General features: G+C 47.5%; 1 protein-coding gene across 2 annotated transcripts; it reads left to right on the top strand.

Moving 5' to 3' along the window:
• Positions 1-303: 303 nt before the first annotated feature.
• LOC136959468 (immunoglobulin-like domain-containing receptor 2) lies at positions 304-14,393 on the top strand. 2 transcript variants are annotated; one of them, XM_067253809.1, is made up of 10 exons: positions 304-422; positions 3,041-3,370; positions 4,136-4,255; positions 7,753-7,815; positions 8,502-8,648; positions 8,779-8,943; positions 9,325-9,438; positions 11,123-11,324; positions 11,573-12,419; positions 13,304-14,032. In XM_067253809.1, exons 1-10 carry the CDS (start codon positions 386-388, stop codon positions 13,337-13,339), a joined length of 2,061 nt encoding a protein of 686 aa, XP_067109910.1. In that variant the 5' UTR covers positions 304-385; the 3' UTR covers positions 13,340-14,032. The 2 variants fall into 2 exon arrangements, with proteins under 2 accessions (XP_067109910.1, XP_067109918.1); XM_067253817.1 differs by lacking the exons at positions 9,325-9,438; positions 13,304-14,032 and adding an exon at positions 14,238-14,393.
• Positions 14,394-14,427: the final 34 nt, after the last annotated feature.

Genomic DNA, 14,427 nt, shown 5'->3' with positions numbered 1-14,427 from the left:
TTCACCCACTGCACACAAGGACATTCTACTTCATTGCATAGGTGAAACATAAATGAACAGTATTAGAAATTTACCCCCTAAAAAAGAGGGGTTAAAACTTTATTTACCACTTTTACAAACGTGTAAATAATGACAATACCACTTTGAAATGCCAATCAAAACAGAAGGATAATTTTATTTTTGAAACATTTAATATTTAGATTGTGTTCTTCTCCCACCCACCATCGAGATGGTACGCTCTCGCCAGTCTCGGATTGACACTTCCCCTCTATCCCGTTTATTCTCGAGCGCAGCCGACCAAAGAATGAGTAGAGCAACGGGAAAAGCGTAATCATGTGGATTAATTACCGCTAACCTAAGTAAAAACTGCTTTTTGAAATTGAAAATGGACATAGATCGGCGGATTCTCTTTCTCATAGTTGGTGAGTTCTGTTCTCAATTTGTTGATTTGTCTTGGAAAGCTGTGGTCGTGCAACAGGTTGATCATTCTGTCTGTTGAGAAGCTCTTTGCGCTGGGCTTCATTACACTCCCTACATGCCTCTTTATCCAAACTGTCTGTACATGCTTGTGTGGGAAGTTAGCCAATCTGAAGTTCCCATATTTATAGTTCATTTTCTCCTATGTTTTTTTCCCAGTAGAGGGCTGTGGTTGGCCAAGGGATTGTAATAGTACCGTTATTGCCCAAGGCGTTTGTTGCGCTTGCTCCATTGTAAGAACAAGTCGCCTGTATGTAAATGCAAGATGTTAGAAGTGAGATGACAGCCTACTAACTAATCAGTAACATATGCGTCAGTATTAGGATATACCTGTTATATAATATAATTCAAATCGTATTACACTGTTTAAAGAGTTTGAATTTTCTTAGTATAGTGGTCTGTGTGAGGACCCGTGACCAGGGAAATGTGTCACTTCAGAGAGGAAGGGAATGATGGCTGTCAGGAAACGGGAAGCACCGGGGCCGATGTGAAGACATTTCTGGTTAAAATGTAACTGTTGACTCAAACCGGAGTTTGAGGTGAATTATCTTAGTGACTTTATTGTCTGTTACTAGAGTCTGTGTTTGAGATGATTAAGCATACAGTGGAATGTATTTAGTGTGATCTGGTGCTTGTAACTATGGACAGGCCACAAGATGTACTGTTCTTGTGATATACATATAGGCTATATATATTCTGGTATATCAGAGGCACCTGCCGTTAAGGGCCTATGACCAGACAACTGCATCTGCGTGGGCTCTTTCTGAGGAAAGTCCCATGTTGCTATGGCTGTCCCAGTCTGTACATCCACTCTGTTCCTCTCACCTTAAGACTCCGGCAACGGTCCCGTTCAAATCTCTCCCAGCTAATTGGCTGTTCACACCCAGCTGGACTCGACGAGTAAAACTCATTGGTTGAGGGACTCCCCCCCCCCCCCTTTCTGTTCTTCACATGGGACGGGTGTCGGGGGGGATTTAGGCTGAAGCTTAACAATGGGCCGAGCCATGAAGATGAAGACAAAGGGACGACCAGGGCTACCGTGGGAGGAATGTATGGACAGATTCGACACAGAGACTCCCCCCCCCTCCTCCTCCTCCTCCCTCCTCGACTATCTCTCCCCTCCTCCGTCTCTCTACCACTCGCACACACATTCATCTGACCTTTACAACCAAAACAATCTTCCAAGTTAGTGTGACCTCTTTCCAGTACAATGCATTCAGTTTCCCCCCTCTTGAGAAGGAAGACTCGCAGACTTTCAGAACTGCGATAAAGAAGGAGAGGGTGGAATGTTTACTTTGGTAGATACCACGGTAACTTGTACCCCCGTGAGCGCTCTGAAGACAACTCGGCTAGCTGTAACAGATATCGAGTTATCACAAAAAGGTATATGATAAAGAAAATATACCAGGATAGGCAGCCATTTTAAAAGTCTTAGATATACATTCTATAAGCGTGTGTGTTTGTCCAGCCGCTCCTGAGGAGAGGGCTGGTGGGCCGGGCTTTGTTTTGATTTCCTGTCTGCTGGTAACTGTTTAGAGAGTTCCTGCTGCCCCACCCAGAGTCAGATTTAACAGGCCTGAGGAAGAGAGGCAGGAGAGAGCCGGGAGGATTGAGAAAGACTGGGAGCTGGAGAGACCAGGGAGCAAAGAGTGTAGACAGAGGAGAGAGGCTCCACTGTAGAGAGAGACAGGAGAGAGCTGGGACGACTGGAGGCAGAGAGAGGGGGAAGAAAGAGAAAAGAGGCAGGGGAGAGGGGAGACAGAGGAAAGAGACTGTACAGGCCTCTACCCCTTACCTCTCTCTCTCTCTGATGAAAACTCCCTACCTCTTTCTCTCTCTCTTCATAGCCCATCCCACCCAGCCCCCACACACCGTGGAATTTGACCTTTTTGACCCCGGTACAGAGAGAGAGGAGCCCCCCCATCCCTGCCCCTATGTCTTTCTCTAGTCCCCTGTTTTATATTGTGCAAGTCACCCTGGGAGCCCGCTAATCTCCCACCCCTGAGTCATGATGAACACATACACACATAAACACTAGTTGGGGATCCAGCTGTTTTTAGGCATTGGTGATTCACTGTCTTCAGCTGCTACCTTTTTTCTCTCTCTCTCTCTCTCTCTCTCTCTCTCTCTCTCTCTCTCTCTCTCTACTACTGTATGTCTTCTTCTATGTCTCTCTCTCCTTTTTTCTTACTCATATACTTTTCTTTCTCTATTATTCTCAGTCTTGCGTATTTTCAATCACTCTTTCTATCTCTCCTTCCTTCCTTTCTATCTGATGTGATGCTGATAGGGGGGACAGGGGGTTGAAAAGCAAACAAACAAAGCCTGTTCTCATCGGTGGTTGAGTTTAAGGGTTGAACTTTCAGTGACTGTATGGAAGGGCATGTCTAGCTGGATGTGACACTGTAGTGAATGAGTGACCTGCCTAATAATTGAGTGAGTTCAACTGTCCAAACTAATCGCCCCAATTTACATGTCTCTCTGTTTGTTCAGAGATGTGGAGCCTGAATATGAACATGTGTGTTTTTGTGTGTGTGTGTTCCTACATGTGTGTGTGTGCCAGTGTGCGTGTGTCAGGGGGTGCAGGTGACCGTCCGCGAGGACAAGCGCTACGCCATGCTCTTCCAGTCGGTGGTCCTCCAGTGCCAGTTCCAGACCCCCTCCACCCAGACCCCCGTGGTCCAGTGGTGGTACAAGTCCTACTGCCGCGACCGCACCAAGGACGCCTTCACCTTTCCAGAGAGCCTGGGGGTCCAGGGCTCTGACCTGGGCCTCGCGTCCCACCTGGAGTGCTCCGACAGCGGCCGCACCGTCAGGATCGTGGCCTCCGGCCAGGGAGCCTCCATGACCCTAGCCGAGTACTACAAGGGCAGAGACATCGCCATCATCAACAGTACGATGCCACTCTCACTGTTGTGTTTTAGTCTGATATGGTTGGCTGAGTGGTTAGGGAATTGGGCTAGTAATCAGAAGGTTGCTGGTTCGATTCCCGGCCGTGCCAAATTATGGTTGTGTCCTTGGGCAAGGCACTTCACCCTACTTGCCTCGGGGGAATGTCCCTGTACTTATTGTAAGTCGCTCTGGATAGGAGCATTTGCTAAATGACTAAATGTAATGTGATTTGAGACCGTTAAGATTGTTGCTGAACGTTAGGCCAGTTCTACAGTATCATGCCCAGTGTGGGGGGGGGGACTAGAGAAAAAGAGAGAGAGAAAAGGAACGAGAGACTGAGTGATTCATCTCCCTGCTAGCAGGAAACAGAGCAGATTGGGCCGCTGTTTTCCTGTCCTTTAAATAGTCCCCCTTTTCCTCGTCTCTTCACAATAGAGTGGGCCCAACCTATGCACGCACACTAGTATCAACAATCTTGCACCATTCACAATACTTATGCCATTCACTCCCAATGGACTCAAGGCTCACAGTCAACACACCCCTTATCAAGTCCCAGCACCCCTTATCCCAGCACCCAGCCCGTTCTTACCCCACGGTCAACACACCACCCTCCCTCTCTGTGTCCTAATCACCCAACACTCTCAGTCTGCTATGAGCCATTGTTAAATGCAAAGATGTACGCGGGTAGGGATGACATCACTGGGCGATCTAACCTTTGACCTTTCGCCTCTGAACCGTGACTCTTGTCTTGGGTTTCCTGTTCCAGAGGCTGACCTGCGTATCGGCCAGTTGCAGTGGGGGGACAGCGGCGTGTACTCCTGTCACGTGGTCATCGCTGACGACCTGGAGGGGAAGAACGAGGCTCATGTTGAGTTACTGGTGTTAGGTGAGTGGTTGGCAAACCCTGTCTCACCTGTCTAGTTACCCAACCCACTACAAACTGAACTGGTCAGTTGCCACTCCAGTAATCTCCTGGTAACCTGTGTGTTTGTGTCTTGTTTTTTACGCGTTTACGTACGTCTGTGTGGGTGTGTGTGAGAATCAGAGCCACCGAGCTACTTGTTTGATTGTGTGTGTGTATATTTGGAGGTTTGTTTGTGTCTGTTGAGATTGTTTTTGTTTCAATGTTTTGGAACATGCCCCCTTCTAAAGGCTCTCTGCATACCAGAGTGTCCTTACAAGTGCTGCCATGGAGATGCAGACAAGCGTCTGCCTCGGTTCCCTAACTCTGATCCCCTGTGAGGGGGCCCATTGTTGGGCTAAGCTTAGCCCCTAGCCAGCGTACATAACCTCAGGATTCGTGTACATAAACTTCATAGGAGTTCACAACCTCTGACTAGATGTAGTCCATATAGTACAATGGACTACAACTCCCAACAGCCACTCCTGATTAAACTCGGTCAGAGGGAGTCAGGTGGCTGAGCGGTGAGGGAATCTGGCTAGTAATCTGAAGGTTGCCAGTTCGATTCCCGGCCGTGTCAACTGACGTTGTGTCCTTGAGCAAGGCACTTCACCCTACTTGCCTCAGGGGTAATGTCCCTGTACTTACTCGCTCTGGATAAGAGCGTCTGCTAAATGACTAAATGTAAATGTAAGGAAAGGAGGAGGGTGGGAGAGAAGAGTGGAGAGTGAGAAAGCTGTGACAGAAGGGGGGAGAGAGATGGGGTGGAAACTGACAAAGGAGGAGAGAGGGAAAGGAGAACAGGTGATTCTGAACTGAACTGATTCTGAGGTGTGAAGAGTAGGACCTTGCCTAGTTACTGCGCTTGTGAATGCACACCTCAGCAAGAACACAATCATTGTCGTCCAACATTTATTTTCTCCTTAGTGTGTGTCTTGTAACTGTGGTTCTGTAATCCTGAGGGCTTATATCTTTCAGTAATTCAATGTCATTCTGTAAACTGACTGAAAGCAGCTCAGCAGAGGCAGGGGAGAGAGTCAGGGAGAGAGGCAGAGGCAAGGTACAGAAGAGGAGACATGCACATATGGTTTGGTTGGCATCTAGAGCCACTCAGCAAATATGACTTCTTCAGTCTTCAATCTATTTCCCCTCTCTGCTCTCTCCTCTCTCTGCTCTCTCTCTCTCTCTCTCTCTCTCTCTCTCTCTCTCTCTCTCTCTCTCTCTCTCTCTCTCTCTCTCTCTCTCTCTCTCTCTCTCTCTCTCTCTCTCTCCTCTCTCTCTCTCTGCTCTCTCTCTCTCTCTCTCATTCCTCTCTCTGCTCTCTCTCTCTCTCCTCTCAATCTGTCGTCATGTGACTAATAAGGGCTGGGGATTGAATCGCAAGTCTCGTAAACTAATGATGATGAACATTTTAATAATATTTCTGAGCGCTCCCCGTCTGTCCATTCTCTCTCTCCACCCTCCCTTCTCTCCATCTCCACACAGCCCTCCACCCCTCCTCCTCTCACCTTCACATTTTCCTTTTACGTTCTCACACTTTTCCCTCCTTGCCCTCACCCTCACACGACTGCTGCCTCTTCAGACTCTCATTTTTCTTTCTCTCTTTTTCTCCCCATCATTGTACACCCTTCCTTCCTCCCTCCATCCCTCCTCCTCCTGTTCTTTTCCTTCTCTCAGGAAGGCCTACCTCCTCGCTCTCTCAGGTTACTTAGCTTCATGGTATTTAGATGACTGAGTGGTGCAGGGTGAGTGTGTGTGTGTGTGTGTGAGTGTGAGTAAGTGAGTGAGTGAGACAGTGCACATTCTGCTGTGTGCGTGTGTGTGTGTGTGTGTGTGTGTGTGTGTGTGAGTGAGTGAGTAAGTGAGACATAGTGCACATTCTGCTGTGTGTGTGTGTGTGTGTGTATATGTAAGTGAGTAAGTGAGACATAGTGCACATTCTGTTGTGTGTGTGTGTGTGTGTGTGTGTGTGTGTGTGTGTGTGTGTGAGTGAGTGAGTGAGTGAGTAAGTGAGACATAGTGCACATTCTGCTGTGTGTGTGTGTGTGTGTGAGTGTGTGTGAGTGAGTAAGTGAGACATAGTGCACATTCTGCTGTGTGTGTGTGTGTGTGTGAGTGTGTGTGAGTGAGTAAGTGAGACAGTGCACATTCTGCTGTGTGTGTGTCAGTACTTTTATCAGAAGAAAAGGACGTTCTACGTCTCCCTTCTCCATGGCAACTGTCTAGTCATCACGGCAGCCTGGAGACAGGCTAGCTGTGGGAGAGCAGGTCTGTCTGTTCACACAGTCCAGACAGCCGGCTCAGACGGCATAAGGCCAGAGAGACCCATCACTGATACTCACATACTGTACACTCACATATACATATATTTACATATATCATATATCTTTATAGATATACAGTATACTCGTATAGTTGGCATCACCCTGTACACAAGTTCAAGTTGCCTATTAGGACATGATCAATCACTGAAATCTGTTCATCTCTTTCTCGTGTTGTGTTTGGACTGTACTCATTTCTCTCTTTTGACTATTCCTACTATTTCACTCTCTCTTTCGCCCTGTCCCTATTGCTGCTCATACAAACAAAGCAGCCATTGTTACCATGGCAATAGTATTTGGCCTGACCCGCTTTATATGATGATGGCAAATGGCCGTGCCAGAATTCTCTAGTTCGGTATCTGTCCTAATTATCCTTTCTCTCCTTCTCCCTTTTCCTCTTTCCCTCTTTCCTTCTTTAATATTTCCCTCTTTCCTCTTTCCTCCTTCCCTCTTTCCCTCTCTCCCTCTTTCCCACACTCTCTGCCCCCTCTCCCCCTCCTCAACTGTGGGACTGTCTGAAAGCTCTCCACAGTAGCATACTGTATGTCTCACACTAGGACTTTTGGCACCAGACAACTTAGTCTAGGGCCTTAATTGGATTCAGTTACCCTTCATGTGTTACCCTTCTGTTGCATGTGTAGGGTTGTGAGTGTGTTGCATGAAGTCAGTGTGTGCGAAGCGTGTTTGCGTGCATGTACTCTGACTTCCCAGAATGCAGCACAACCGGGCCCCTTGGCTAAAATTAGGCTCAGAGAGGCAGTTTGGCCTGAGAACCCCTGAACCTCAACCATTTATGGCTGTGTTGGATGGTGTTTATGTGTATTGAGATTGTCTGGCAAGTTCTTTAGCAAGAACTATCAATCTCTTATTGCTGACTTCAGATTTCTCTCATTTCCTCTCTGTTCTTTCAGGTTTGGGTTATGTCACAAATGTAATTTGATTCTATGGCCATAGAGAATGCTAAGCTAATGAAATTTCCACCTGGATCATTGATTGATTAATCAGCCAACCAATCAACCTCAGCTAGTAACTTTATCTTACCCCTGACTGGCTGATTATCCTCACCTTTGACCTCTTGCCCCCTGCTTCCTGCCTGTCTGCCCAGCCCTCACCTCTGCTCTCTGTCTCTCTCTCTCTCCCTGTCTCTCTCTCTCTCTGCAGGTAGCCCAGGTAAAGGTGGGCTGGACGATCTCCTGCCTGGCTTTGATGTGGAGATCATGCCAGGTATGCCTACCTCCTTTCCTCTTTCCCATCTGACATCATTTCCCCTCTCTGACCTCACTTCTTCTGGCCAGGCCTTAATCCCTTCCCTGCTCCTTTCTCACTGTCAAAAAAACACCCCCCAAAAACCTGTTGCTAAGAGACCCAATAATTTGATTTTGAATGTGCTTAATCAATTGTCCCTGCATGTTTATCCATTTAATTCTGTCACTAACCTACAAGTTTTTTTCCGACCAGATTAAATGCATGTTTTCCAACTTAATACATCTATATATAGAGGGGTCCAATCAACAGCAATCTACAGTAGTGTAACCAATCGGAAACAACCCTTCCACCTCCTTCCCTCGAGGTTTACATTTCTGGTGTCTTTGGAGTCCACTGTCTGTCTAATGAGCTCTGAGGCTGTGTGGGACAGTGTGTCATCAGTGGTTTGTGTGTTTACGTGTTTACGTGTTGGTCCTGTCTAGGCCCACCCTCAGGATGTCTGCTTCAGCTGCTGATGTAAGGGTGGATTAGCCATCTGTGTGTCTGTGTACGTGTGTGTGTACGTGTGTGTGTGTGGAGGGAGGTGGGGGGGCTGTTGGGGAGGGGTTGAGATCATTTAAGTGGTTGTGGGGCTGCCTGAAGTGGGTGCCGTTTGGATACGTAGTCTTTATCTTGTTGTTTTCCTCTGTGTGTTTGTCCTCCAGAGTGGGTGTTTGTGGGATCTGTAGTCCTGGGCAGCATCCTGTTCCTGTTGTTGGCGGGCATCTGTTGGTGCCAGTGCTGCCCTCACTCCTGCTGCTGCTACGTTAGCTGCTGCTGCTGCCCTGACACATGCTGCTGCCCACGCCACCGTTAGTAACGCGCACACACACACACACACCCTCAGACGCTGACACACAGCACTGTGGGTAACACACACATTCACACACATCCAGTACAACAGAATCTTTATTGTAATCCATAATGTGTCCGTCCTGTTAGTCTATGAAGCCGGGAAGATGGCCAAGAGTATCCAGCCCCCCCAGATTGCCGTGTACCCCCCCTACTACATCCCTGGGGTACCCAGTATCGTACCCCTCGCCCCCCCGTCCCTGATCGACCCCAACATGGTGTCAGTCCCCTCATTGGACAACAACCTAGCCGGGGGTAAGTGACATGGCCAGGATGTGGAAATGTTGTTTTGTAGAAAAAAGAAGACTAGCACTACTCCATTTTGTCTGTGTCAACTAAATATAATCCTATGTCATCCATCATCTTCTGTCAGTAACCTGGGTTACTAGCCTGTGTGTCTCTGTTACTCTCAGTTTAATGTGTCTATTTCTGTGTGTATGAGAGTTCATGTGTCTTGAGTTTATGTTTAAGTATGCAAGGGATTGGTTTTCTCGCGGTATCTCTCACACTGGCTATTCGTGATGTCTTATGTGTCGTGTGTGCATGTCCTTGTGTGCGTGTGTGCCCTTTGGGTGTGTCCGTGTGTCCTCTGTGTGTGTGTGTCCTCTGTGTGTGTGTGTGTGTGTGTGTTCTCAGTGCGCAGTGGCTATCGTCTGCAGCCTGGTCAGGGCAGAGACTCTACGAAGGTTCTGTACTACATAGAGAAGGACCTGGCGCAGGTCCCTTCTGACAGGATGGCTGCTCTCCAATGTAAGCCTGTAGGAGGCACCATAAAACAATCTGTGTGTGTGTGTTACACGTGTGTGATTGTACTGTATGTAAAATGTCTTGTCTGTTGGTTAGAGCTTAGATGTTAACCTTCACATTAATCCCCATTCCTAGTGAACCACTCAAACATCAACTGTGTATTAACTTCATTTTAACCAGGACCTATGGAAGCAAACCAGTGACAATGTTTTGAATTTTAAAAGGCATTGAATACTTATTGAAATGTAAACACCACCGAATTTGGTGGTTTTTAATTCACCTCTTTAAAATGCAAAAAGTCAAGGTTCAGAAATGTTATGGATTAAATGAACTGAATTTTGAAATTCAAATAAAAGGCTGCTCAAATTCAAATGGTGAAAATCGAGGCAAAAAATTATAATTGACAAACAAATTTACATTTACGACTTCCAAGAGAGAGCTTTACAAAGTGCATAAGTCACTGATCATAACAACAAGATAGCCACAAAACATCGCGAGTAGCCAAAACATGAAGCACACATTGTGAACAACCAAAGTAAGTGCCAAAGGGAAGAACCATAAGAGCATGTAGTTAAACAAGTTACAATTAAACAACATGAACCGCTATAAGTGCAAGTGTACCTGTGAAAAAAGCAAGCAACAATAATAAAAACTATATATCCCAGCGAGTACAAAAATTTAAATCAGTTACCACTAACCACAAGAGCAACAAGTCTCTAAGCAAGAGTCATTGTGATCCTTGAGGAAACTAACATCGGGTCAAGCGAACCATTCCTAAGTACCGTTGTACTCCCAGAACAAGTGCGTCTTGAGCCTTTTCTTAAAGGTGGAGAGACAGTCATTGAACATCAAATTGAGGTGAAAACAATGGTTCGGCCATAAGACTTCTCCTCAGGGCCCTCTCATCTAGGTGTAGCTGCAGGCAGTCATACATGCATACATGCAGATCAGTCATCCAATCACAGCCTGGGGTCTGAGGAGAGAGGTCCGTCATCCAATCACAGCCCGTGTCTGAGGAGAGAGGTCAGTCATCCAATCACAGCCTGGGGTCTGAGGAGAGAGGTCAGTCATCCAATCACAGCCTGGGTCTGAGGAGAAAGGTCAGGTCAGAGGCAAACAGTCGGACCCTAACCCCGATGTTGCAATCATTTTTTGGATCAGTATTTAACTTTTCGAATTTGAGCAGCTTGAATTTCTCAACATGGAATTTTTGGATCAGATTGTTTTACATTAATTCATATATATATATATTTTTTCTATATTAAGTATCCAATGCCTTTTCAAATTCAAAACATTGTGTCACGGATTTGCTTCCCTAAGGACCCTGATCACATACTAACCAAAATAGAGGTCTAATGGTGGCTTAGATGTTTTCAAGTTGGCCTGTTTCAACATGAGCCAACATGTGCCAAGAGCAACATAAGATGATGCCCATCGGTTAAAGCAATTCATTGCTATGAAAATAGCCTGCCTATATATATACCCTGCTCAGAGGTCTACTGCATTTAGCAGATGGTGTTGATATTGGTGTTGATATTACGGCCATTATGAGTGTTTTGAGTGACATGTTATCTTAAATGAAAGATCCGACAGTTGATTATGAAACAATTCTAAACTGGTATTTCAAGCTCTGCGGAGCCTGTTGGAAGGCAGTAACAGTCTCCATAGCTACCTGTCGTCCCAGCAGCAAGCAGCCTATCAGAGCTGAGCTCTCTGCATGAGGCCGGGGAGACGGACTTCAGGCAGACCTATCGGACGGTCCAGATGAACGCCCTCCCGCCCATCGCCGACCTCGACGACCAGTCCTTGCTCATGGCAGCTCCACCCCTACAGTGTCGCAGGCCTGGCAGGCACCATGGCAACCACACCAATGAGGAGCGGGACAGCAGGTACTTTTGATGAGTTAAGAGAGAGAGAGAGAGAGGTAGGGCAGAGATAAAGAGTGAGAGACAGAGAGTAAGACAGAAAGAGAGAGAGGAAGAGAGTGAGAGAGAGTGAAAGACAGTAAGATGAGTAGAAATATAGAGTGGGAGAGAGAGAGTACAGCTTGTAGTCTGTCAGCATGAGAGTCTGTGTCTGTTTCCCATGCTGCTATGCAGACAGCAGGGGGTGGGTACTGAGTTGCTCCCTGTGCCAGGTGGAACCCTCGCTCCGAGCACCTGCAGAGGAAGACCATGAGCAGCAGGGGGCGCACCGGCTCCCTGGACGAGCTGGAGGAGTTTGCCCGATCCTACGGGCCCCACGGGCGCCGCGGTGAAACGCACGACCGCGGCTACAACCCCGAGGTCAGAGGGCGTGACCGCTTCCCCCCCTCCTACCTGGACTGCAGCCCCCCGCGGCGTTACCACGACGACCTGGACGACGACTGGCACCGCCGTAGCCCCTCCCCCTTGATGCAGAAGAGGCGGGGCACCTGGGACAGCGACCGGCCCTCCAGACCGACCCACCGCCAAGGTGACCGTGGCGACGGCTACGATGACGGCTTCCTCAACAGCCTATTAGAACGCAAGACGAGGGGCCGGGGCGGGGGGAGGGCGGAGGAGGACAGCGACACGCCGTCCAAGGGGAGTTCCAAGGGAAAGGGCAGCGACTGTTACTATAGCCGGTCGCCTAGCAACAGACCTGAAGAGGAGGACTCCTTGCCTCCGTACTCGGAGCGGGAGTTTGAGAACGGGAGGTACCGCAAGGGCGATCCCAGCGCAGAACGCTACCGCACCATAGACCCGCCTCCCACGGAACGCTACAAGACGGTGAAACCGCCTCCCACGGAACGCTACAAGACGGTGGAACCGCCTCCCACGGAACGCTACAAGATGGTGGAACCGCCTCCCACGGAACGCTACAAGACAGTGGAACCGAATCCTCCAGAACGTTACCGGACCACCGATCCGGCCGCGAGACCGTTCTCCTACACTCGCCCCGCCCAAGGGAACGCCCACACCCTGCAGGGGGGGAGAGAAGAGCGAGACAAGAACAGGAAACTGGTGAGTTACATTTGAGAGGAGGTGCTCAGATGAAAAACCTCTTCACATGCTTTTCTCATGCCCTTGGCTGTTCAATAAACGGTCTTTTGTTATTCATGTGACTTTGCCAAACTGACTGGTCTTCAGTCAGAACCACATAGGTGTCAGATAAAACAGATCCACTCAGACAAAGTGAACCACTACCAAACCATGTCAGGAAAACAGGCCAACACACTGGATGGACCTTTTTCTATGTCATCTTTATCTCATCGTGATTAATTGAGCTTTACCTGTAAATGTTTTCATGTTACTTCATACAGACTGGAAATGATCCATTGGTGCTTTATTCATTTTTCTACAGATGTCTTTTTATTTTTTACTATTTTATTATTATTGTTTCAGTAAAGGATACAATAAAAATAGCCAATTGTACATTTACATTTAGTCATTCAGCAGACGCTCTTATCCAGAGCGACTTACAGTAAGTACAGGGACATTCCCCCGAGGCAAGTAAGGTGAAGTGCCTTGCCCAAGGACACAACGTCAGTTGGCATGACGATTCCCAACGTCAGTTGGGAATCGAACTGGCAACCTTCGGATTACTAGCCCGATTCCCTCACCGCTCAGCCACCTGACTCCCAATTGTATGTTCATTAATAGAATATTGTGGAGATATTTGCCAAGTTAGTAACTCTGCTCATGACAATGCAAAGGGAGCCTTATGACGTTTCCCTGGAACTCATTCCCAGACATCACACTAACAACACACAGAGCTGCAAGATTTCTGTGGATCAGCTGCCATGCTGCTTCACTGACAACACCAGGCCTAACTAACAGAGCACCTGTGGCATGATCGCAGGCAAGACTAAGTCTAACGTGTGGCTCTTGGTCTGTCTCCCTAACAGAGCCCTGCACTCAGCAGAGATTCTCTCATAGTGTGACTCAGACAGCGGAGTCCTGAGCCCCCGGGCCCGCCTGTTCTGAACATTACACGCCACTCGTTTACAGCAGCATGCAGCCACCTCGGAAAGACTAACCAGCCTTAACGCAGCAGCCAGGAAAACAGGGCTTTAACATGACACTGCGAGGCCTTGACTGGAGGAAGGAAAATGCCTGGATCAAATAACTAAGGATGCTGAAAATCTAAAGGCCTTGCTGGAATTGAAAATATGTTTTGGGTGAGAGTGTGTGTGATAGTACGAAAATACAGAAAATTCATGATCCGTGTATCCATCTGTCCTTACTGGGTTTTGTATTAAGCGGATGAAGGCTTACCCTGATAAACTCTTACACGGGCTCATCGTTCTCTGATTTGTGATGACGCGTTTTATCTGTTCGTCAATACAAAAAGCACAAAAATGTTGATCCTGCCATATGAGGTTTCTCAGGTTCACTTGATGTGTGAGTGAGTGTATGTTAATGCTGTACCTACTTTACATTGCCTACTGAGCTTGAATTTGTATCGCAGATTGGAATTGCACTGTGTGTAGCTATAGCCACTAGTATTACATTGTCAGGCTCTCTAGGTGACATTATGAGACTATGGTTTGATATTTTGGCATTCAGCCATAGCCAGCATTTGTACTTCACTCATTTGATACGGATGATTTTGATATAAAACACTTACTGCTTGTTTAACACTGTGGGTGTGTTTACTCTGACTGATACGAAGTGTACCCTGCATGATACAAAGTGTTTGTTCTTGGCATGGCTAATCAACACACTGCTACACACACACACAGCACACACTTATCTACAAACAACTACATCACTTGACCCTGGAGATTCGTAGCGTGTGTTCTCCGTTCCCTCGTTGGACCCTGGGGAGGATCCCTGCAGAGAAGGAAGTGTGACGGGACACGATTCAGAGGCGTAAAAAGATGGCCGCCACAGAGGACAGCAGCGTGAGGAAATCTTCCCAGGATGACATCACAATGCCAGGAAGGAAACAAATGCAATCTGCTAGTCACAGGTGCAGTATCCTTCGATGTGGACTGAAAGGATTTGAAAAGAAAGGGTTGCTTGCATT

The sequence above is a fragment of the Osmerus mordax genome, chromosome 2 (assembly GCF_038355195.1).
Source record: "Osmerus mordax isolate fOsmMor3 chromosome 2, fOsmMor3.pri, whole genome shotgun sequence".
Taxonomy (NCBI): domain Eukaryota; kingdom Metazoa; phylum Chordata; class Actinopteri; order Osmeriformes; family Osmeridae; genus Osmerus; species Osmerus mordax.
The sequence above is the reverse complement of the archived record's forward strand: the minus strand, read 5'-3'. Positions and strand labels throughout refer to the sequence as shown.